Source organism: Phacochoerus africanus, chromosome 9 (assembly GCF_016906955.1).
Source record: "Phacochoerus africanus isolate WHEZ1 chromosome 9, ROS_Pafr_v1, whole genome shotgun sequence".
NCBI classification, from domain to species: Eukaryota; Metazoa; Chordata; class Mammalia; order Artiodactyla; family Suidae; genus Phacochoerus; species Phacochoerus africanus.
In genome coordinates, this window is record NC_062552.1 from 20,325,469 (window position 1) to 20,349,323 (window position 23,855).

At 43.3% G+C, this 23,855-nt stretch overlaps 1 protein-coding gene across 3 annotated transcripts in view; it reads left to right on the forward strand.

Moving 5' to 3' along the window:
- CARMIL1 (capping protein regulator and myosin 1 linker 1) overlaps positions 1 to 23,855 on the forward strand; it is a 313,277-nt gene that overhangs the window by 274,881 nt on the left and 14,541 nt on the right. For all 3 annotated transcript variants that reach the window (XM_047797118.1, XM_047797119.1, XM_047797121.1), the window contains exons 30-33: positions 3,063 to 3,129; positions 3,368 to 3,564; positions 12,534 to 12,646; positions 18,914 to 19,343. In XM_047797118.1, coding sequence (XP_047653074.1) covers positions 3,063 to 3,129; positions 3,368 to 3,564; positions 12,534 to 12,646; positions 18,914 to 19,343 — 807 coding nt within the window. The remainder of the gene's footprint in view (positions 1 to 3,062; positions 3,130 to 3,367; positions 3,565 to 12,533; positions 12,647 to 18,913; positions 19,344 to 23,855) is intronic.

Consider the following 23,855-nt stretch of genomic DNA (forward strand, 5'->3'; position numbering starts at 1 on the left):
AAGGAAGAAACAGTTGTAAGGACAAGAAAGAAGAATATGAAGAAATAAAACTCCCTTTTTTCCCTCCCTTGTTATATTTCAACTCATATTTATTCTTTCTCATAAAAGAAAGAGATTGTAGAACAGTTTGTCCATCAAAAGAAACATACAAAATTAGGTTACTTTTTTTTTTTTTTTTTTTGCTTTTTAGAACTGCATTTGCAGCATATGGAAATTCCTGGGCTGGGAGTTGAATCAGAGCTGCAGCTGCTGCCCCTAGCCACAGCAACACCAGATCCAAGCCATATCTGTGACCTATGCCACAGCCTGCAACAACGCTGGATCCTTAACCCACCAAGCAAGGCCAGGGATCTAACCTGCATCCTGGTAGATACTAGTTGGGTTCTTAACATGCTGAGCCACAACGGGAACTCCCAGGTTACATTCTCTCTCTCTCTTTTTTTTTTTTTTTGTCTTTTTGCCATTTCTAGGGCCGCTCCCGTGGCATATGGAGGTTCCCAGCTAGGGGTCGAATCAGAGCTGTAGCCACCGGCCTATGCCAGAGCCACAGCAATGTGGGATCCGAGCCCCGTCTGCGACCTACACCACAGCTCACGGCAACACCAGATCGTTAACCCACTGAGCAAGGGCAGGGATCGAACCCGCAACCTCATGGTTCCTAGTCGGATTCATTAACCACTGCGCCACGACGGGAACTCCCCAGGTTACATTCTTAATAGCAATCATAGAAACTAACCTGATTGCAAACCTTGCCCATTTTTGCAAAAGGCCATTGGTCCTGTCTAAACATGGCAAAACTTTAGAAGTAACAGTTCTGTCAAATACCCTGAAAGAGTTTTATGTGAAATGCATTTGGAGGTTAGATGCTTTTTTGAAATAAAGGAAAGCAATGAAAATGCATTAGAATGCATCTTTCTGATATTCAAATTTTGTATACTTGCTTTTGAGGCACTAGAAAGTTAGATCAAAAAAAGCAAACTAGTCTCCTTTTTATTAATGCCAACCATCAGAAATCCTGATGATTTTGTATATTTCTCAGTGTCTATAAAATTAGGTTGAGATGAATGATCCATTTACAGTTGGACAGTAATTTGTAAATGAGTTTCTATTACATGTTATATATTATATATATTCTTTAACTTATAATTCTATATGTATTTTTTATATGTTTAAAATTATATTTGAAATGTCATTGTCATGTGTTTTATATGTATTTGGTATTCAGTATAAAGGCTAAATAGGGAAACTTGACCTAGATTATTTTTGCTCCTATCCTTTCTTATTTAATCAAGAGTCACAGGAAAACTTGGACGATATCTTCATTCCATGTGTTTGTTAAGTAACTTATTTCCTATTTATTTAAGGAAATAATAAATGATCCTCTTTAAATGAGTAGGATATCATTTAAATAGGATATTTAAAGGAATTGGCTAGAAATTTATCCCAAGCTACTTTTTGATTCTTTTTCCTATCATGTTTATACACAAAATGGATAGAATACTGAAGGAGTTTTCATGACTAAACACAGCATATGTTTTGGTAGTTTGTTTCTCCTGAGAATTATTTTTAGAGGTTTCATTATGAATAGACCAGTTAGGCCACTAACTTCTTCAGACAACTGCTGAAGGCCAGTTTGGGGAAAAAATTACCTTGAAACTGAATTCCTTTCCAGTTGCATTGGATTGGTGGTTTTTACTGAACCTTCAAAGCCCAGTGTTTTATAGAAAAATATTCCACTGATGGTTTGGTTTTAACAAAACCTGGAAAGAACCAGACCAGCAAGTTCCATTGTATATTTCAGGGAGACCAGACTGGATTTAAATTCCACGTGCTCATCGTTTTTTTATCTCCCTTTTCTCTCAGTAATAAATAATGGCAAAAGATATTAAAACCAGCATAAAATTGTCAAAACTTTAAAGGTCAGTATGAAACAGTTTATTCTTTGAACCATAGAAGTTTATCAACCTTGTGGATTTTTTTTTTTTTGAGAACACTTTAAATGACAACTTATTAAATGCCATAAACGTCTACAAAGGATATTCTTTTAGTTATGTTATCTCTTAGTTTATACAAATACCGGTTTCCAGTATAAAACCAATTAAGATCCCTAAAATCCATCCCTCTGTACATTGATACCAGGTGTGTGGTAGGAGGGATGCTGGGCTGACCTTCATGACCCGGGTCTGTCCCTGGCCCTGCTCCTTTTAACTTGAATGGTGTTCTTTATCATCTCCATGACTTCATTTCTTCTTTGGGATTTGTTTATGGAGGTGATGACCAAGGTCCCTCCAGCTTTGATATGTTTGATCCTTTTGAGGGAGAAGCTCATGTCTTCTTTAAGTTTGACTTTACACAATCAACAGTTGACACCAATGACAGAAAAATACTCTTAAGCGGTTTTGACCCTCATTCGGGTTTTGGCTTCCTTTTTAAAAGAACCGTCAGGATCAAAGACGTCTTACTGAGAAGTGACAGCAGACAGAGACTTCTACATCCCATGACAACAACTTTTTGCTATGGTCTTTGGTCTTGGCCCATCATATAAAGATCAAAATCTGTGTGGCAGAAATGTGAAACAAAACAGTTAAACTTCTAAATAATTAAACTGACAGAGTTTAGTGTTGCTTCCATTGATATTGCTGTGATAATGAACGGTGAATAATTGTGTTTTCAAGTTTTAGCTTTTCCCATCTTTTTTTTTTTTTTTTTAAGAGTTTTACCATCTTTCAGTCTTTATTCCTTATATCCACTTGAATATTCTCATGTGCAGCTTGGAGTTCAATTCTATATTGTTCATGGTTTTTGCTACGTAAATGAAATTTGAGTGGGGCTGGAGGGAAGAAGTTGGCTTCAGCTTTTGAGAAAATGGTAAACATTTAGCAATGGCTTAGTCTTTTCAATCAGGCTGTCAGATGTTACCAGCCATCCTCTAGAGAAGTAAAACAAATACTGAGCTTAAAACGACTGATTCCACACATTAGCCCCCTCTTCCCAAATGTTTCTAAAGTTTGAAAGTCAAGTTTCCTGGGCATACCTAAGTCCTTTCTTTATTTTATTGCTAGATGACTCCTAAATCCAAAAGGAAGACTATCCATAGCCGAATGCTGCGGCCGGTTTCCAGGGCCTTTGGTGAGTATTTTGCTAATGCCAGTCCTTTCCATATAACTATGAAACAGCCTCAACAAGGACCTCAGACCACTTCAAAGATACGTCTTGGGGATGCGTGCTGAGTAAATACTGAGAAAGAGAATTAAGTGATTTGTGAATGGATGTTTGCTTTTCTGTGATAGAAGTAAATTTACGTTTAGGAACGTTTTTATCCATCTCTATGCAGTAAGCTTGAGCTTGGGGCTTTGTTTTATTTTAGAAATGGAGTTTGACCTCGATAAAGCCCTGGAAGAAGTGCCAATTCACATCGAAGACCCTCCTTTCCCATCCATCAGACAAGAGAAACGGAGCTCAGGGTTTATCTCGGACTTGCCCTCCGAGGAAGGAAAGAAGCTGGAGCACTTTACCAAGTTAAGACCAAGACGGGCTAAGAAGCAGCAATCCACCCATGCAGCGGTAGGTGGGCTGGTGGGCAAGGGGCCATGTCTCTCCTTCACCCTGTCCTGGGGGGAGGTGGGTAGGAACTGAAGCGTCTTAGAAACGCACCTTGTGCACGTGAAAGCTTGTAGTTAAGGAGAACAGAACCTCTACGTGCGTGATATTCGTGCAGTATTCATGCAGAATATCTCATAGTTGCTCAACAGTTTTGGAAAAGACAACACTGTAAAATTAGCGCCTTTTTATTTTTTATTTATTTCTTTATTTTTGTCTTTTTGCCATTTCTTGGGCCACTCCCACCGCATACGGAGGTTCCCAGGCTAGGGGTCTAATCGGAGCTGTAGCCACCGGCCTACGCCAGAGCCATAGCAACACAGGATCCAAGCCACGTCTGCAACCTACACCACAGCTCACAGCAACGCTGGATCCTTAACCCACTGAGCAAGGCCAGGGATGGAACCTGCAACCTTATGGTTCCTAGTTGGATTCGTTAACCACTGAGCCACGATGGGAACTCCAAAAAAAAAAAAAAAATAGTGCCTTTTTAGAACAGAGTTGCTCCTTGGAAGTCCTTCGGAAGATATCAGTCATGTGGGTGAGACAAACAGGCACACCTATAGAACTTTAGAGTGTCTGAGAAGATGGGAAATAAGTGCCAAAGAATTGTGATTCAGAATTGTTTGCATTTGATTTGGGACTGCACCCATCACTCCCCCACCTCCTTGTTCTGACCTGCTCTGGTGCCCTGGCTTTCGACAACCCACAAATGTGAGTGGTAGAGAAGAGGGTGGACATGGGGAACCAGGTGGGTGGCATGTCTCTCAGCGTCCTGCTCTCCCCTCAGGAGAGGACTGAGGTGTTTGTGCCAATGAGCCCTGGGGCAGTTGACCCCAGGTCTCTCTTTGGTTAATGTCTTTTCTATCCTTGCAGTCAGACTTTTTGAAAAATGTGCCTGTGCCTCTGGTCTTTCTTCCTCACCTTCCATCACTGTAACCCACCCAGGTCCTTACTCTGTACCTACCCACCCCTGGACCTGCCCTCCCGTAGTCACTCCTGACCTAATGCTCTGGACTCTTGTCAGCCCTCAGCCTACTTGGTGAATCAGGCATCACTTGACGCAGGGAGCTCCATCCTGCCGTGGGCTTCGGACTCATCACTGTTTTTTCTTCTTCACCTCTCCAGTGGTGCCTTTGAGTTATATTATCTGCTCTCTGGGTGATGTCATCTAAACCCATGGCTTCAGTCTCTGTCCTTAACTCCTGCCCCTTCTGCTGAGGTCTAGACTCTGATCGTCACCTGCCTCCTGAACTCGAATATCCTAGAGAGCCTCAGGTTCAACAAGTTCGAAACTGGGAGTCTCGTCTGTCTCTATAAACCCATCTTTTATGTTCTCTGTCGCCCGAGGAGCATCACCAGTCGACAAGCTAGAAACCTGGGTGTGATCCTGAACACCAGCTCCCCGCCGCCAGCCCTACCTGCTCCTCACTTTCCTCCTTCCTCCTCGATATCCCCTCCATCTCTCCCTTTCAACCTGTTTTTCAGTCTTTTTGTCATTGCTTCCTCTGTCTCCACCCCACCGCCATCGCCTCTGCCTCCTGGGCTGATAACTACTCATGTTTCAGATCTCCTTTGAAGCAAGACTTCTCCCAGGAAGCCCTCCCTGTCTCTGCCCCTGTGGTCCCACCTGCCTGGAATGCATGACTACAGGGAAGATTGTCCTCACACATTAGTTGTGCACAGTGCACAGCCTGAGCAACCCTCCATGGAGGCCCTGCTACCCTGGTGCCTGAAGCTTTCACCTTATTACAGCTCTTGCCGTGTAGTGTTTTCTAAGTGTGCTCTCCTCCTTGTATGTAAGCTCTGTGTAGGAAGGTGCACGGTTCGTTATCTATGGTTGTATGCTGAGCACTGAGTATGAGTTTAGAATATGGCAGGTGTTCAGTACCCATAGATGGATTAACAGCACAACCAGTCATCTGCATGGTCAGTCATTTACTCATTCCAGATCCAGGCTGGTTGTGTTTGGTTGATTTCTCTCACTTGAATCTGAGTAGTTTGACATGGTTTCAGAAAAAGCAAAAACAATTTAGTCCGCTGTTTTCTTTTCTGATTTACTTGATTTTAACTTTTTAGTGCACTAATACATATTCTTTTTTGTGTGTGTGTGTGTGTATGTGTGTATTCTTAGAGAATAAACTTTTCTTTCTTCTTTTAAATAAGGGAAAGGCCTTTTCAGATAGGGAAAAAAAAGCATCCAACGCTCTAGATTCTATGTGGTTACTGAAAAGTGGTTCCTCTGGCTCTTTCCTAGTGGTGAATCATTAGCAGTATCACCTGTATGTGAAATGGTGGTGGAAGTTTCCCCTTGATTAAGACAGTGACCCAGGGAAAGAGAATGTTGTGTCCTTTTTTTTTCTGAAAGAGAAGGGCGGAAAGCTGTGACAGTGCCTTGGTGGAGGAACATACTTAGGTATATTCTAGAGAGATTATAACTTTGTCAACAGTAAAGCAGGGAGTCACAGCGTCAGTTCCCCAGGCTGCTCCATCCTAGGGACTCTGTCGTACAAGCGTGTGTCCTGGGATAATGGATCATGGTCCTGGGTCTGAATAGATCTAGCTTCTTCCCAAAGCCTTGTTGGACTGAGAAATGTGGCACATCTTGCTTTCCCTTAGGTTCATATGAAAATATACTACCTTATGATTTCACAGAGCTTGCGATTTTCAAAATGCTTTTCTGTTGACCAACTCAGTGAAGCTGCCGCACAGGCTCCATCATCCACATTTTTCAGTGGAGAATGAGAAGGTGGCAGTATTTAGTAGCAGCAGTCATTTAATATTATTGTTGTTTGGGGTTGGTTTGTTTTGATGGATTGAATAGCCTCAATTCACCGTAAATTGATCTTAGCTCTGCTAGAGTTTCTCCTTGACATCTAACACCCGTAATGAGTTTTTCCAGGTGTCAGAATTCTCAAAGCCAAGATACGTTTTCACTTTCAACATTTCTAACATGAAATGTGCGCAACTCTCTGCCAATACACACCAGTTAATTTTTCAATTATCTGGACACCAACTGGGTGTACTACCATTCTGACACTACCTGGAATTTATGTAGACCCAACAGGTGAAGGGTTCAGTGGTACTCTCACTTTAGATAACAGTCCCAGATTATCTCCCATACTTTTGACCAACTGACTATAACTTCATGGGAGGTTCCCATACCCACCTCCTTGGCTGGATAATTTTCTAGAATGGCTCACAGAACTTAAGAACACACTTTACTTACTATTAGTGGTTTATTATAAATGGTACTGTCGACCAAAATAAAAACACAACGTGAGAGCTATGAGTTTCAGTTTTATTTGGGGACATACTGAGGACTGTAGCCTGGGAGGCAGCCTCTCAGATGTTCTGAGGGACCTGCTCAGAGAGGTAGGGGGAGAGGTCAGCATATGTGTGATTTTTGGAGAAGGGGTATGTTCAGTCAAGCACGTGTCCTGGTAGGAGGTTGCTGCTAGTGACGAGGTACAGCTATCTTCGTTCATGATTTTAATGCTTTTCTCAGTATGGGGAAATGCAGGAAATGGAATTCATAAGATTTCCCTTTGAAAATATTTAACTATCTGAAGGCCTAGTCTGCCAATTTTCCCAGAGCACAGAGAGCCTCACTCCTGATCTGGGCCCTGAACTCCTTCCAAGGTGTGTTGAAGATCAGTGACTGCCATGGCTAATGGTAGAACCACGTGGTGAGTGGCATTCTTTAGTTGGCAACTGTTCCCTATACTGACAAACCAGCTATAAATCAGAGGTTCCCACATTCCTTCTTCTTGGGTTCAAACAATTTGCTCGAGCAGCTCGCAGAACTTAGAGATTGCTTACTGGCTTGCTGGTTTATTATAAACGGATATAACTCAGGAAGAGCCAGATAAAAGAGACGCTTAGAGAAAGGTATGTGGTAAGGGGCACGAAGCTTCCATTGCCGTCCCTGCGTCTCCACATGTTCACCAACCCAGAAACTCTCCAAACCTGGTCCTTTTGGGTTTTTATGGCAGCTTCATTACACAGTCATGATTGCTTAAATCATTGGCCATTGGCAATTAATTGAACTTCCAGGCCCTATCAGCTGCCCTGAAGTTCAGGGACGGAACTGAAAATTCCAACCTCTCAAAATTTGGTTGGGTCCCCTGAACATCAGCCCCTGTCTTTAGATGGGCTCCAAAGTGACCTCACTGAAATAACTAAAATACTTTTATGGCTCTCATTGGTTAGAAAATTCCGAGGGTTGAGGAGCTCTGTGCCAGAAATGGGGATGATGAGCAAATATGTATTTTTTATTGTAAATCACTATAAGTATCTTCATAAAATCAGTTGGGGAACTCTCTCTCCTATTCTCTAGAAGAGTTTGCGTGTAATAAAGGTTTTCTGCTCCTCTCCTGGGAAGCCATCTGGGCCTGATGTGTGGTCTGTGTGCGTATAATGCTATGTAGATTTTTCTAAACTGGGGATTTGATTTGATTTGTAATAGATCTGTCAGTGAAAAAAAGTAATCAATAGTCAATCTAAAGAAAGAATTGGAAAATTTTATTTCAGCCAGCCTGAGGGTTGTAACCTGGGAGGCAGTCTTTCAGAAAGCTCTGCGGATAGTTCCACCTGTTAGAGGTCAAAGCACAGTTATATACATTTTTTAAGATAAAGAGTTATATGTCAAGTGACATATTGAAAGTTTACACAATCCAGATCTGCATGTACAAATGAGTAGTGGGTCCTCCTGACTCTTTTACAAGATTAAGAAGGAAGCGTATCTCCTAAGGAGGTCTGGTTAATGCAGATGCAAAGGACATGCTAAAGGGGAGGGAGGAGGACCAAGTGGGCAGAGAAAATTTTTATGTTTAATAAAACTTGAATATGAATTTTATTTCATCAGGTCTATTTAGATTATCTAATTCTTCTTGAGATCATTTTTTGTTGTTGTTGTTTTTTTGGTTTTTTTTTTGCTTTTTAGGGCCACAATCGTGGCATATGGAGGTTCTCAGGCTAGGGATCTAATCGGATCTATAGCTGCCGACCTACACCACAGCTCATGGCAATGCCAGATCCTTAACCCACTGAGCAAGGCTGGGGCTCGAACTCGCAACCTCATGGTTCCTACCCAGATTCATCTCCACTGTGCCATGACGGAAACTCCCATTTTGGTAATTTCTATTTTTCTAGGATATTGTTCACTTAGTGCAATTGTTCATTGAGTTGTTTATAGAATTCTTAGAGTTTTTTAATCTCTTCTGTATCAATAGCTGTGTCCCATTTTTTTTTTCAGTTCTCATCTATTTGAATGCCTCTCTCCTATGCTGCAAGGTCTCATTTATTAGTCTTTTTCAAAGAATTAGCTTTACTAATCATCTCAAGTTCATTACTTATTGTCTAATCTTTTTATTCCATTTTCTTTGTTGAACTTCCTTTTGGGTCCCTTATTTTCTGACTGGATTGCTTGGCTCTTTATTTTCCATGTTTCTTACTGTCTAATATATGTGTGTTTCATGATCACTCAACTCTCTAATTAGCGCTCTTCAGGTTTTATATTTGTTCCGAGCTGCTAATGGACCTGATTATCCTTACTTCCTGCCCATGCTCTCCATCCGGCCTGTGGAGACAGGAAGAGATTTGGCAGCTGCCTTGTCAAAATCCAGGTGCACCACCTACGGTGTTTTCTTGGTGCCTCCGTCTTAATAACCCAGGCAGAATGAGAACGGAGGGTGGTCTGAGTTGTCTTTAGTCTTCATAATCACCAGCTTATCTTCTAAGCGTTCACAAATTATCCTTTTAGCATTTACTCATGCACCAGAGGTGCAAAATCTACCTTCGTTATCTCTCGAATACCAACAGCAGCAATTTCTGATTTTGTCTGCAAAATCCTCTCTGAGCACAGATGAAGTCACATCCAACTAGCTGAGGGCTGAGGTTTTTCCGCTCCCTTCCGACAGCTACACTCTCCCCCCTTTTAGTCTGAAGTTTATTCTCCTTGACAGAAAAGACCAAACTCAAGTGGAATTTTGAGAACTCCTGATATCTCTGTGTCCTTTCCTTTCCTTTGGGCTGGCAATTGAGCTAAAACAGCATGTGTGTTTGGCCTTGAACTCTTCTGACAAACCTCATTTCATTTTGGTCTTTTTTTGCTTGTTTGTTTGTTTTCCCCTGCTGCTCTTCTGACAGGCTGCTGACACCTCTGCCTATTTTAACGGATACGTTTTAAGCCTTATCTCACTAAAGATCTCCCAGTGATGGTGGACTTCTCTTAACCTCTCTACTCTTAGTCTCTTTATTTCTAAAATGACAGGGTTGGATGGTGGATCTATCAGATCCTGCTCAGCACTAAAGTGGCCTGTCCTGTAGGACAGGAAAGCAGACTGCTTTGTTGAGCGCTGAGCGCCTCTGTCTCTGAAACCCACTGATTGTTCTTCATGTCCAGAGACCTTTTGTGCTAGCTGTGAATTCTGTTTCAAAGCAGGAAAAAAGAAAGGGGCTGAAAGGAGAAATTATACTAGTAAAACTTTTTTTTTTTTTTTTTTTTTCTGCTCACAATGGGAAGAGGAATTTGAGAGGCAGTCTCTGTTAGGACCTTGTGTCCTGGGCTCACATCCTTCTGATCCATCAGACGGGTGACCTCCGTGGGCACCTCTCACCCTCTGAGCCACTCTTTGATCTGGAATGGACCTAAATCTATGATAAAACTGTCCTTTCCTTTCAGTTCCAAGAGTAGGTATGAAGATGAAATAGTACACTGTGGAGCACAATAGAAACCCAGGGAGCTATTATTACTGTGAGATTCCATCCTCCATTATTTTACAAAAGGAACAATAACAATCGAGGCAAGTTCTGTGCTGCTTTATCTTTTGGAGTCAAAACAGAAGTTACTCAGTGAGCTGTGCTCTCTCCATCACTGAGTTCTTGAACTTGGCCGATTCCCTGCCGTCTTGCAATACAGAGGAAAACCTTGCTCCACTATAAAGCACCGTTCCGACGAGATGTATCATTATTTGTATTATTCCCCTTTCACAGAGTTCTTGGTCTATGATCCGTTACCTGCTCAGTTTTCAGCATTTCATGAACATGAACTCAGACGCACAGCTCATTTTTGTAATGGACGTGGCCAGTTCATGGAGTGGATGATTGTTTAAAGCAAAGGATGGGTCTTTTCTTTCCACAATGCCTGTGTGGCCATGAGCCAGGTTCCCCCAGAGGCAACTTGAAACTTGCAAATCAAGAGGACAGAAAGGAACTTTCCCACCACTCCATGGCAAGACTTCCAGACTAGATATCGCACCTGCATGGGAACCAGCAGAATGGACAAGATACACGTTCTTTCTCAATGGCCCACACCCCGTCTGTGTGAGATTTTAATACTATTGCAGACACAAACCAAGCATCTTACTGAGATCCCTGCGAGTTGTCCATTCAAAGAGAGGTGCTAGATTGATGAGTTTCTCTGTAGCATCTCACCAGCTCCTCTCCTGGGAACCAGGCTTTCACCACTTGCCCCTGGATTTCCATAGCACCTCAGACAGCATGGCCTGAAATTGAACTTCTCATCTTATTTTCCAGGTTGGGTTTTTGAACTGTGTTCCCTAGAACCATGCTCCCACTCACCCAGCCTGGAAACTTCAACCTCATCTCAGGCAACTGTTTTCTTTCTCTCTGTTCTCATTTCCCTAGTACTTAGTCCCTCATCTCTGCCAGATGAGGCTCAACTATTATAGAAGTCTCTCATTTGTGTTCCTGCACAGATTTCCCTGTTTATAATCCCTGGCTTCCCTAATATATCCTTCACCCTGCCCCAGAGTTATCTGACCAAAATACAGGTTGGGCCAGGCCACTTCTTTGGGGTTTCCCATTGCTTATAAAGTAAATTTCACACTCTTTAGCATAGGTCCTTATATTGTTGGCTGGGACGTATTCATTCAACTAGAGATAATGAAAGATACTGCACTAAAAAGAACTTAAATAATGAGAAGTACTTATTTTCTCACTTAACAAGAAATCCAGACGCATCAGGATTCAAGATGGGTTTATTCAGCACAGCTTATACCCAGGTGGTTTCCGCTCTTCTGCTCTGTCATCCTCAGCATGATGGCTTTTGTCCTCAGGTTCACTTCCTCTTGAACTCCAGGTAGTTGTGATAGCTCAGATATCACATACTTTCTCCCATAACCATGCAGGAAAAAAGTGTATCCCTTCCTCTTAAGGAAAACCTGCCAGTGAGCCCCCTTATATCTCATTAACCTGATTTGTATCACATGCCCATGCCCACTAATCATAGGCAAGGAAATAGAATATTTGACTTGTTCAAAGAAGTATTCACTAGCTTATATCTCACTAACCTGAATTGTATCAGATACCCATGCCTACCAATCACAGGCAAGGAGATAGAATGATGATATTTGGATATTTGACTTATTGAAAGAAGTAATCACATCTTAAAATCAGGGTTCTTCCAGCAAGAAAGAAAGAAAGGTGGTGAGGGGGTTTGCAGTGGCCACTTTTAGCATCTGCCAGGTTTATACTCAGCACTTAACCCTACCAGTAAACCTCAGGCTCCTGGCCATTGGAATTATTGCCATTCTACCATTCTCAAAACTTAGCATGTGTGTCATTTTTTCATGTATTCCCTCTTGCCTTACCAGTAAGCCCGCAATGCCACCTTCTGCTTTAGGAACACTTGACTCTTCACAGCCTGTTAGGTTCCAAGCTGCTTCTAAGACAGCAGTCATTATTAAGCTTCCCCCCGGGCTTTGTGTTTATGGAGCATTTCTCACTTTTGTTTCTTTCTACCCTTGTTATGGTTGTACATGTACTTCTATTCTGATAGGATATAAGGGTCCATATTTCAGTTGGTCTTGTCCTGGCTGTGGACTTTATCACAGAGCCTTGAATTCAGCAATACATGTTTGTCAAGTGAAGTTAACCATAAAGTAATATTACACCTGTTTGGTTTGCAGGGCTGTCCTACCAGCATAGTCTCCCAAGATGGTGAACAGAACGGTCTGATGGGCAGAGTCGATGAAGGTGTAGATGAATTTTTCACCAAGAAGGTGACCAAAATGGATTCCAAGTGAGTTCAGAGTCATTTCACTAACATACTACTTAAATTCAGATTTAGATTACTTAGAGTTACAATTAAACTTAGTATGCACGAAGCCGCTTTCATTTACTATAAATGAGTAAAATATTGATTTTTTTTATATGCGATTTACTGTTCTGGCGGTTTGCACATGTGACCTTGAGGCCAGCAACATCACTGTCACCCAGGAGCTCATTAGAAATGCAAATCCTAGAGTTCCCGTTGTGTCTCAGCGGCTTAAGAACCCCACATGGTGTCCATGAGAATGCAGGTTTGATCCCTGGCCTCGCTCAGTGGGTTAAGGATCTGGCATTGCCACAAGCTGTGGCGTAGGTCACAGAGGAAGCTCAGATCTGGTGTTGCTGTGGCTGTGGCATAGGCCGGCAGCTGTAGCTCCGATTTGACCTCTATCCTGGGAACTTCCATATGCCTCAGATGCAGCCCTAAAAAGAAAAAAAAAAAAAAGAAAGAAAGAAAGAAACACAAATCCTCAAACCTCTACCCCAGATCTACTGAATCGGAAACTGGAGGTAGGGCCCAGCAACCTGTGTTTTAATAAACCCTGCAGGGTAACTGAGGCACACTCAAGCTGAAGTGCTATTCTAAATTAGACAGCAAAGCATACCTCCCCACGGTATTTTTTTTTAGGGGTTCATCACGTCCGCTGGCATGTGTCTAGGACAGTGGGCCTGGGCAGGCTGAAACTATTTAGAGTTGACTCTTGAACAACACAGGGTTTTTGGTTTGGTTTTGTTTTGTTTTGTTTTGTTTTCCTTTTTTTTTGTCTTTTTGCCTTTATTAGGGCCACTCCCTCAGCATATGGAGGTTCCCAGGCTAGGCGTCTAATCGGAGCTGTAGCTGCCAGCCTACACCACAGCCACAGCAATGCCATATCTGAGCCGCATCTGCCACCTACACCACAGTTCACAGCAATGCCGGATCCTTAACCCACTGAGCGAGGCCAGGAATCGAACCCACAACCTCATGGTTCCTAGTCGGATTTGTTTCCGCTGAGCCATGATGGGAACTCTTGAACAACACAGGTTTCAACTGCACAGGTCCACTTACTGATTTTTTTCAATAGTAAATACTGCAGTACTACACAGTCTGTGGTTGGTTGAATCTGCAGACGTGGAGAAACCTCGGATACTGACCGAAGGCTGACTCCCAAGTTAGATGTGAATTAACTCCCTCATTATTCAAGGGACAAGTGTATTTTTAAAATTCTCCTTGTTCATAGTTTGATGTGTCTTGGGGCCCTGCATCATTGCCAAATGGTACGGCTTTAAGTGTCAAAATGCCAACAGCATTAGTTGAAGAGGCTTCCGAGGTAACCTCTAAGTAGTTCTCTGCATTTTCTTCTTACTAAGATGGAGTTTCCTTAGAAGAAATTTCAATGGTAAGAGCTTAATTTGAAATACTCCAGCCTTTAAGTGTGATCTGTACCATGTTATTTAATCCCTGACTAAAGGCAGATGTATCCCCAAATATGCTCTGAATATGGATTTGTGTCTGGGAAGCATTCTTTACCTTGAGATAACAGATTTGGGAACGAATTTAAAACCATCCTGATAAGCTGAGAGTGGGCAGGCCGGGCACAGGGAAGGGAAAAACTTGTCCATTCTGTAGATCGATGTGTCTTATCTTGCCTCAGCAGGACGGTGAGGTGGGAGTAAGTTAAATTTGTATATCCATAACAGTATAACTTACTGAACGTTATAAGCTTTGAAAAGACCCAATTATTTGTCTTCTTTGACACTGGCGTTGAAGCTTGGCATACTGGGGAAAGTTCTGTTCTCCTCTCCTTCAAGATCCAACCTAAATATCATTTTTTCTTTGAAGCTTTCCCCTGAATGCACCTCTCACCCTCCACCCCTCAAATTAATTGCTCTTTCTCTCCTGCTGACTCAACACGCTTTTTTTCCATCCTCTGCACACATCTGTTAGAGCACACATACTCCTTTGAGAGTTTGTTTGGTGTTTTATTTTTTTTTTACAGTGTGGGCAATGGATGAACATATTCTCAATGTAAAAGATTCAAAAGCGCTATCAACAGAAACCAAGCCAATCGGGAAAATAAACCCCTCTTAGGAATTTGCTTTTCAAGTCTTTTCTTCCCAAAGAATGCTGCTCTTCAGAAACAGTGTTGGGATCTTGTTTTTCATTATAACTTTGGGATCTAATGCAGACTGTAATGTATAATCTGCCTTCGGTCACTACTGGTTGAATAGGTCAAGACAGTCTTGGTCTCTGTCTGTATGAAGAGAGAATACTGGAGTTTCTCTTTGTAGACTTTAGAAATTAAGATTGAATTTGTGAAATGGTCTCTTTGTTAGAAGTGGATCATCTCTGTGATCTGGCTCACTCCCAGTGGGATGACCTCTGCCTTTAAAGCTGTCTCCTCCCATCATAGGCTCTGAATGAAAGCTGAGCACACTTTATAAGGTGTAAAACCCACTTGCTACAAAGCTGCCGCTGCGGAAGGATTCTCTTCCTGTTCCAGTGCACAGATAGAACGAGGTGCATTAGTGTTCATCAAATGATGACGGAATCCACTAGAGGCTGTGACGTGTTTTGTCTCATTTTGTTATGTAAAAACATTATTGGCATTTTGGAATGTAGAGGTCTAGGCATAGGTAAAACCATCAAGTAGTACAAAGGAAGTGTGAGTGTCAAAGTTACACCTGCTCCTCATAGTTTAATCAGCTGTTCTTCAAGGCTTTTTACTTAGGGGGGGGGGGGAAGGCCCTTGTTTCTTTTCCTGTTCTCTATTCCCTGGAGGCAATTAATTCCTATTCCTTTATTATTTATTTTGCGTCCATATTGTTAAAAAACTTTTTGGTTGTTGCTATGTCCTGTTTTTCAGTTTTTAAAAGTAGCCATAACAGTTGACTCCTACCCTACTGTCCACCAAATGCATGCAGGCAAACTTATACAAACACACACACACACACACACACACACACACACACACACACACACACACACTCTTACTTTTCCTTTCCCCATCATCTTATTTAGTTCTGTCATAATTGTTGGTTACATCAGTGTTTAATGTTTACTTCATTATAAACATGTAAATATTCACAGCTGACTTACACAGTGTGCTATGATTTGGCTACATTTCCCTTCCTACACAGCTTTTTATTTTCCTTGGAGTTAAAAATGGTCCCCCTTTGCATTTCCTTTAGTTTTCTGTATTCCTGTCACTAATGTAGCCCCTAGATCTCCAGGAAAGGCATACATCTCTCCATGTCCCCAAGTATCCTCAGTGCGTTTTCCTCGGCACATCCCTCATTGCTATCTGACTGCCCCAGTGTGAATTCTAAGCCTGCCGTGCTCCTGGGATCTCCCTTCACTGTCTGCTGGACACCCCCTGCCACCTCCTCTGTCTTTCCAGGTTCCTTTGGGCGTGTCATTATCTTCCTTATTTACTCTCTGGTTTGGTGCAGCACCTTCCTGAGAAGGAAGCATAGGAGCGAGTTTCTGAAACTCCTGTGTCTTGCATTTTAGTTAATATTGTGACTAGGTATAGAACGCTAGATTGGAATCCATTTTTTTGTCAGTTTTGAAAACCTGGCCCCATTCATTATCCTTTGGCTTCTGGTATTGTTGAATCCAATGTTGTCTTGAGTCCTGACTCTGTGTGGCTTGTTTTTGCTTTTCCTTCTCTCCAGAAGCATTTGGGATCTTCTCTTTGTCCCAAATATTTTGACATTTTTATGATCACATGGCTCTGTGTGTGTTTTTGGCTTTGTTTTTTTGAAACCCATTTAGTAGGCACTAATGGGCCATTTCAGTCTGGAAATTCTTGTCCTTTGGTTCTGGAATTGTTCTGGAATTATTTCTTTCTTAATTTCTTTCCTTCCTTTTCCTCTATATTCTTTTTCTTTAACTTCCATTAGTCACATTGTATATTTCCTCTATTAATCCACTTTTTTTTTTTCTTTTTACATTTTCTCTTCTATTACCTCATTCTTTTTATTGCCGCTCCTCCCTCCATCCCTCAGTTTCTGGGAGATTCCTACAGTTTTGTCTTCCAGCCTTGAGTTTTCTCCTTCTGCTATCACATTTTTTTTCCTATTATTCTTGTATCATGGATGCAATATTTTTTTTTCCTCTTTCATTTTGAAATGGGGGCACTAACAGATGTCTTGAAAGTTTGTGAGTGGGGGTTGTGAGGTGGCAAGCTTCAGTGTAGGGTGACCTTCTTGGATCATTTTTTGGGGGAGGGGAGCTCTCCCTGACAGAATCTTCAGGTCTTTTCTCATGTTCACTTAGAAAGTTTGAGGTCCAGCCTGGAGGGCATTAACCTGGCTGCTTCATTATGGGATTCAGAATGAGAGAAAGGGACCATGAGGTATCACTCTTCAATATGTAGCCTTTCCTCTGTAGAGGAGGAAAAATAATTTTCCCTTTACCTTTCTAGTTTCTTGGCTGAGACACCTCTGCAATAAAAAGGCAGATTCACAGGATAAAAACCAACGGAAGTGTATTAACATGTATACCTCCCATATACATGGGAGATCCTTCAGAGTTTCCATTGTGGCTTTGCCAGTAATGAACCCAACTAGTATCCAGGAGGATGTGGGTTCGATCCCTGGCTTCATTCAGTGGGTTAAGGGTCCAGCGTTTCCCTGAGCTGTTGTGTAGGTCCCAGATGCAGCTCAGATCCAGTGTTGCCGTGGTAGTTGTGTAGGCTGGCCACTGCAGCTCCTCTTGGACCCTAGCCTGGGAACTCCCATATGCCACAGGTATGGTCCTTAAAAAAAGGTGGGGGGAGATCCCCAGGAAGATGGAGTAACTCTCAGAAATGGCTCAGGCCACCACCTTAAATACCATCTTCAGCTAAAGACAAAGGAGAGATGGGGTTGGGTGCTGTTTGGGGAGGTTACTGGGAACCAGGTAAGCAAGGGTAAGGTTGTTATGCAGGTTTAAGTCCTTGCTTTCCCCATAGAAGAATTTCTAGAGATTGAGTCTGTCTATTCTAGAGAGAAACCCACCCTTACAAATGGAGATTTTCTTTATAAACGTAAATGTCTCTTACACAAACTTCTCCGCAGTTTTCAGACCTTCCCCCTGTGTCTGCTGTTTCTTTAAAATAACCTAAAATAATCCTAAGCCAGAGATATGTATTTCGGGGTGACATATTCTGCCCCCTTCACCTGAAATTCATTTGCTTCTGGGCCTCCCCTGCTAATAATACTTGAGGGATCAGCTTGCCCAGGTTTATTAAGTCAGTTTTCACTCCTAACTATTTTGGCTTCCAAACTGCTGTTTTTGCCTTTTCTCCACTCTGGGGCTTATTGCCTGCGCCCCACCGCCACCCCCGCCCCACCGCCACCCCATCGCTTGCTGGTATTTTCCTGGGGACTCAGGGGAGCTAAAGGGATCTTCATTCTGCCAGCTTTACGTGAAAGGCAGTGTGGATACCAACCCCTCAGCCCACATCATTTCCACATTTACCCCATCCATTTCAGAGTATTCTCATTCTGACAGCCCCCTGCCAAAGCTCATTGCCTGTCTTTTCATGTTTTTGCCTCATTCCAGTGGTATTACATTTAAGAAGGATCCAGACTTTGGTTTGGGCACTAAGGGTGGGATTTCAGATATGATCTAATGATTATGGAAAGATTTCAGAGACTTAAGGGAAAATCTGGTCCTTTCTAGTGCTGCCAAGTTAAATAAGGCAGTCACCCACCTGTGTCTTGAGTGGAGCCAGCTTTTCTGGCAATTTTTACAGTGGAGAGGCACTTGATTTAAGGACTTAAACATAAAAAAAACTCACCTCTGCTCCCAGTCCCACCACCGACACTTCAGGTGCTCATTCTTTTTTTCTTTTTTTTTCTTTTTAGGGCTGCACCTATGGCATGTGGAAGTTCCCAGGCTAGGGGTTGAATCGGAGCTGCAGCTGCCAGCTTACACCACTGCCACAGCAACACCAGATCCTTAACCCACTGAGCAAGGCCAGGGATCGAACCTGCATCCTCATGGATACTATGTCAGATTCTTAACGCACCAAGCCATGACGGGAACTCCAGATTCTCATTCTTAATTTGTATTCGCCTCAGTTTCCTCCCCTGTGGAGAGGATGATGCTATTTAATGTACCTTTCTATTTCTGACGTCAGCTTTTAAAAATGCTTCAGAATGGTTGCTGTATAAAGCCTCAACCTCCCCATTTCGTTTTTGACGGATGGTTGCTGGAATCTTAGGTACTGTGAACCAACCCAACAGGCTTTGTTCTTTTGCAACACAGGAGATGGTCAGCAAGAGGCTCAGAGTCCCACGAGCTTAGCGAAGGAGGAGACGAGAAGAAAAAGCGGGACTTCCGGAAAAGCGGCTTTCTCAATTTAATCAAACCCCGGTCCAAATGTGACCGGTCCCCAGCAGTCTTGGCGACCGAAGAACTCTCTTCCCCCAAGGCGGGAGTCCGAAGTCCAGCCGTGGACGCCCCCAGGAAGGACACGAAGGCTGCCGAGCACAATGGCAGTGCTGAGCGGGCAGAGGAACTCAAAACACCTGAGTCCCTAGAGGAAGGTCAAGGGGAGGAGGTGGGGAAGGTGGAGCGCAGTGACAGCAAGGGCAGCCCACAGGGAGGACGGAGGTACGGGGTCCAGATGATGGGCAGCGGTCTGCTGGCAGAGATGAAGGCCAAGCAGGAGCGGAGGGCTGCTGGCTCGCAGAAGGTAAGGGGGGAGGAGGAGGAGGAGGAGCGTCTATGTTGACTTTATTGTCTTTGTCTTTTTTTGCCTCCATTCATTTTTTTTTCACTGGCAAAAGAGGTACAGAGAAACAGCCTGGAGATTAAAGAGAAATCCCAACACACAAGGCTTTTCCCCAAAGAGCCCGGAGCATGGAACACGAAGGCGTGTTTTCTCTCTGGCCCTGAGGCTGCAATGTCCAGGAGAGCCTCAGCCTCTGGAGGCTGGTCAGTGGCTGAGCGTCCCGCAGGCCTTGTCCCACCTGCTCGGGAGCTCCTGTGCATGTCAGAAACACCCGACACTTGTGCCAGGGACATGCTCCATTCTGGGGAAAGACTGAGTCTGTTGAATCTGAATGGAGACCTGAAGCTGGTGGGTGATAGGAAAGCTCCCAGAGGCAAATCAAACAATTGAAACCAGATTCTAATTCTATAAAGGGAGATGTGTTTTTCAGTTCTTTCAGAATTTATGTCATTTTCCAAACCTAGAAGTTCCTCAGTAAGTTCCAGATTTAAGTCAAAAAAGAAGAGCATTGCACTCTGCTAGAATTAATAGAACCTTTTTTTTTTTTTCTTTTAAATGCCTCAACTGCAGCATATGGAAGTTCCCAGGCTAGGGGTCGAATCGGAGCTACAGCTGCCGGCCTATATCACAGCTCACGGCAACACCAGATCCTTAACCCACTGAGTGAGGCCAGGAATCCAACTCGCCGCCTCATGGATACTGATCACATTCTTAACCCCCTGAGCCACAACAGGAGCTCTGAGTTAATCGAACACTTGACCATTGAGATATGTTGTCTATTGCTATGAGGAAAAACTTTATCATTTAAAAATGGCTGAGTGCCCCCCACATCTGATTTAATGCATTATTTTTGAACCTCTTTTTAAAAGTTGTGCATTTTTTTCTTCCCTTTTTATCTGTTTTTTTTTTGTTGTTGTTGTTGTTTTTCTGTAGCTCCTTGAGGATGGTATCCTTATTGTGATCACTAAGATTAACATAATGAAGCCAGGCTTTGGTTTCTGTGCATTCGCTTGAGATTTTATGTCCGTAAAACTGGGTTCCTCAATGAAAGGAAAGTTGCGCATCGATTTTATCTAAGTGTCAGAATAAAATAGTTCATCCCAAAAAAACCCTTGATTTTCGGAAAGTACATGGTAAACTGTATACCAGGACACGGAGGGCTGTTTTATATTACTTCTAAATGACTAATTCTTTTTTTTTTTTTTTCATGAAATCCTGCATCCCTTTTGATTTGACAGCTATTCACTATAGTTCTTCCACCAGTACCATTTTCCTAGTCTCAGAGCCCTCCTGACTTTAGCTCTCAGGGAAGAGTGGAGGGAGTAAGACTACGTTCTGATAATTCAACAAGGGAGACATGATGTGGCCTTTGCTGGTCAGAATTTTGAATAAATACTGCGACTACGTCATTGATGAGTCAGACGGCCAAAGAAATGTTTATATTTTAATCTGTTTTTAGAGAATTTCTTTACAACCAGGAATGCACTGTTTTCACTAATGAGCTGTTTATTTTATCACTGTTTCCACTGATGCCTTTGGATAGAGAGATGAGCAGTGCCGGAGGGCTTCTTCCACGTGCTTTGGATTTGATAAATAAATTGGCTCATGGTGACAAAATTCTTAGGATTTAGTTTTATTTGTTCGACTTAAAATCTTTGAGCGCCATCTAGTGTCTATTTAAAACAACGATAATAAAAAAATCCTTGGGCTTTAACATTTGAAATCAGTCAAGGGTGTTCCATCAGCACAATAAAATAGTTTTTCATAAATTCATTTTAGGATACTTCCCCCTAAATTATATGACTGTGTTCTCTATAAACTATCAGCATAATACCAGAAGTTAATATACTATTGATAAAAAAAAAATTATGTTGTCTTCACTTTCCTCTTCACACTATTCACTTTTACGTAGATGTATTTAAAGAAAAAGAGCTGTAAAAATGAAAGTATGGCACTTAATATTTTACTTCATTTATGTATTTCTTTTTGTCTTTTTAGGGCCACACTGGCAGCCTGTGGAAGTTTCCAGGCCAGGGGTCAAATCAGAGCCGTAGCTGCCGGCCAACGCCACAGCCACAGCAATGCAGGATCCTTAACCCCCTGAGCGAGGCCAGGGATCAAACCTGCATCCTCATGGATACTAGCCAGCTTCATTACCACTGAGCCATGACGGGAGCTCCGGCACTTACTATTTATTAACAAAGGAGACTAACTAAAGGTATTGAAAGCTTAGCAGCCACATCTTTTCTTCTGTGGCCCCTATAATGAGGTTATCATATCCTCATTCTGCATAGGCATTTGGGGGATTTATAACTACCTCAGAAAGCCTAGAAGGAAAAAGGGAAGACAACTCCTAGGATTGTATTTTAAGTGTAGCCAAGTAAGACGCCTACAACACTTAAGGAGGCTCTTACTCTCAGATGCCAGCCCTGTAGCTGCCAGAGCCTGAAAGACAGTGCCTCCTTCAATGCGCCCTGAGTGCCTTGCTTATCTCACCTTCCTTCTAGCTCTGTTTAAATGCTCCACCTTATCTTTTGTGTGTGAGCATGGTTCCGGAGGACTCCACCTTTCAAGAAGCCATAAAAGGCGAGGCCAGGCACTGTGCATTTGAGGACTGCTTAGGCACAGCCTCTGGACAGCCTGGGGTCAGGGGCAGTAGCGCCCCCTGCTGGTGTGGGCTGGCTATTCAAGGCTCGTCCTTGGCCCTGCAGACTCTTGTCCAAGGCTCAGACGGGGCTCCAGCCCGTGGCTCGGGGCTTCCTTTCCTTGGGAATCAGTTTTGCATAATGGTGGCAGAGAATTGCCCACTCTTGCTGTAGCACTCGTGTACACATTTCTCCTGAGACCCGCTCTGCACCCTCCACTGGTGAAAGTGGAACATGTGTACACTTGCTGAGAAATGCCCCTGCATTCCTGCTGTGTTCACTGCTCCCCGCTGACACTGCCATGCTCCTGGCGGGGGTGTGGCTGTGGCAGATTGTGAATGTGTCAGAGCTCAGCTGTGTTTCAAATAATCTCTCCTCTTTCGTCCAAAACAACTTAAAGCTCGGACATGGCAGCCACTGTTTGCTCTTAGGTTTGTCAGAAGCGCAGGTTGAGCTGGGAAGGAGAGGTGGGAGGGTCGACTGTCAGGAATCGTTGTGCCTCCTGGTCTCCTCACCCACTTCAACTTTTGTTTTTTAGATGGGAGGTAGATGTAGATCATCTTTGCCAATAGAACTATTAGGTATCATTAAGCCAACACCAGACTTATCTTTTTTGTATCTAAATGCTCCTTCTTTTTTTTTTTTAAAAGGGCCATGGGTGCAACATATGGAAGGTCCCAGGCTGGGAGTCGAATCAGAGCTACAGCTGCTGGCCTACACCACAGCAATGCAGGATCTGAGCTGTGTCTGTGACCTACACCACAGCTCATGGCAACGCCGGATCCTTATTAACCCACTGAGTGGGGCCAGGGATCAAACCTGCATCCTCATGAATGCTAGTCGGGTTCATAACCCGCTGAGCTATAACGGGAACTCCTAAATGCCTCATTCTTATGTGGGCTTTCTGCTCCATAAAGCAGAGGCTGACCCCTCACTTCATCAGCCACAGCTCCTGCCCTAAGACAGTGATGTCTCATCTTCCTCGTCTTTGCCGTCACAAACCCATCCCACCCTCAGATTTTTGCAAAATGAATTCAGAGCAGTTTATCTATATTTGTCTTCTAAACAGGAGATCCGCGTCTTGTGCCTTCTGCTTCAGTGGCAAGGAAGTCCCTGCCCATTTCAGGCCCCCGTCTACCTGGTTTGTACCTTGAAGTCAGAAAGGTTTCCACCGCTTTTAGATCAGTGGAGTCCAACCTGGAGCGGGTCCTGGAAGCTTAGGGCAACAGTGCCCCCATCACATGGAGCATCAGGGGCTGCAGCGCCCACATGGGTGTTGAACGAGGAGAACAAGAGGCATCACCACGCCCACTGGCTTCTCCTGGCCCCGCCCCTCCCATCTGTGGGGAGCAGCCTGAGGAACTGGCTGCACTTTGGACCCAGAGCCCTGACTGTAATCACAGAACAGGAGTTCCCATAGTGGCTCAGTGGTTAACAAACCCGACTAGGAACCATGACGTTGCAGGTTTCAATCTCTGGCCTCGCTCAGTGGGTTAAAGATCCGGTGATGCCGTGAGCTACAGTGGGTTAAAGATCCGGTGATGCCGTGAGCTATGGTGTAGGTCACAGACGCGGCTCGGATCCCACGTTGCTGTGGCTCTGGTGTAGGCTGGCAGCTGTTGCTCCGATTGGACCCCTAGCCCGGGAACCTCCATATGCTGCAAGTGCAGCCCTAAAAAAAAAAATTGCAGAAGGTGTTTCTCATAGTTTCCTGCCAGCCTTGGGGAGACGGAGAGGTCACAGTAATGGCAGCAGAGTTAAAGAGCCATGATTTGTTGTCTTTTATCATCTGCTTTGTTCCTTTTTCTTACATTTAAATAACTACGCA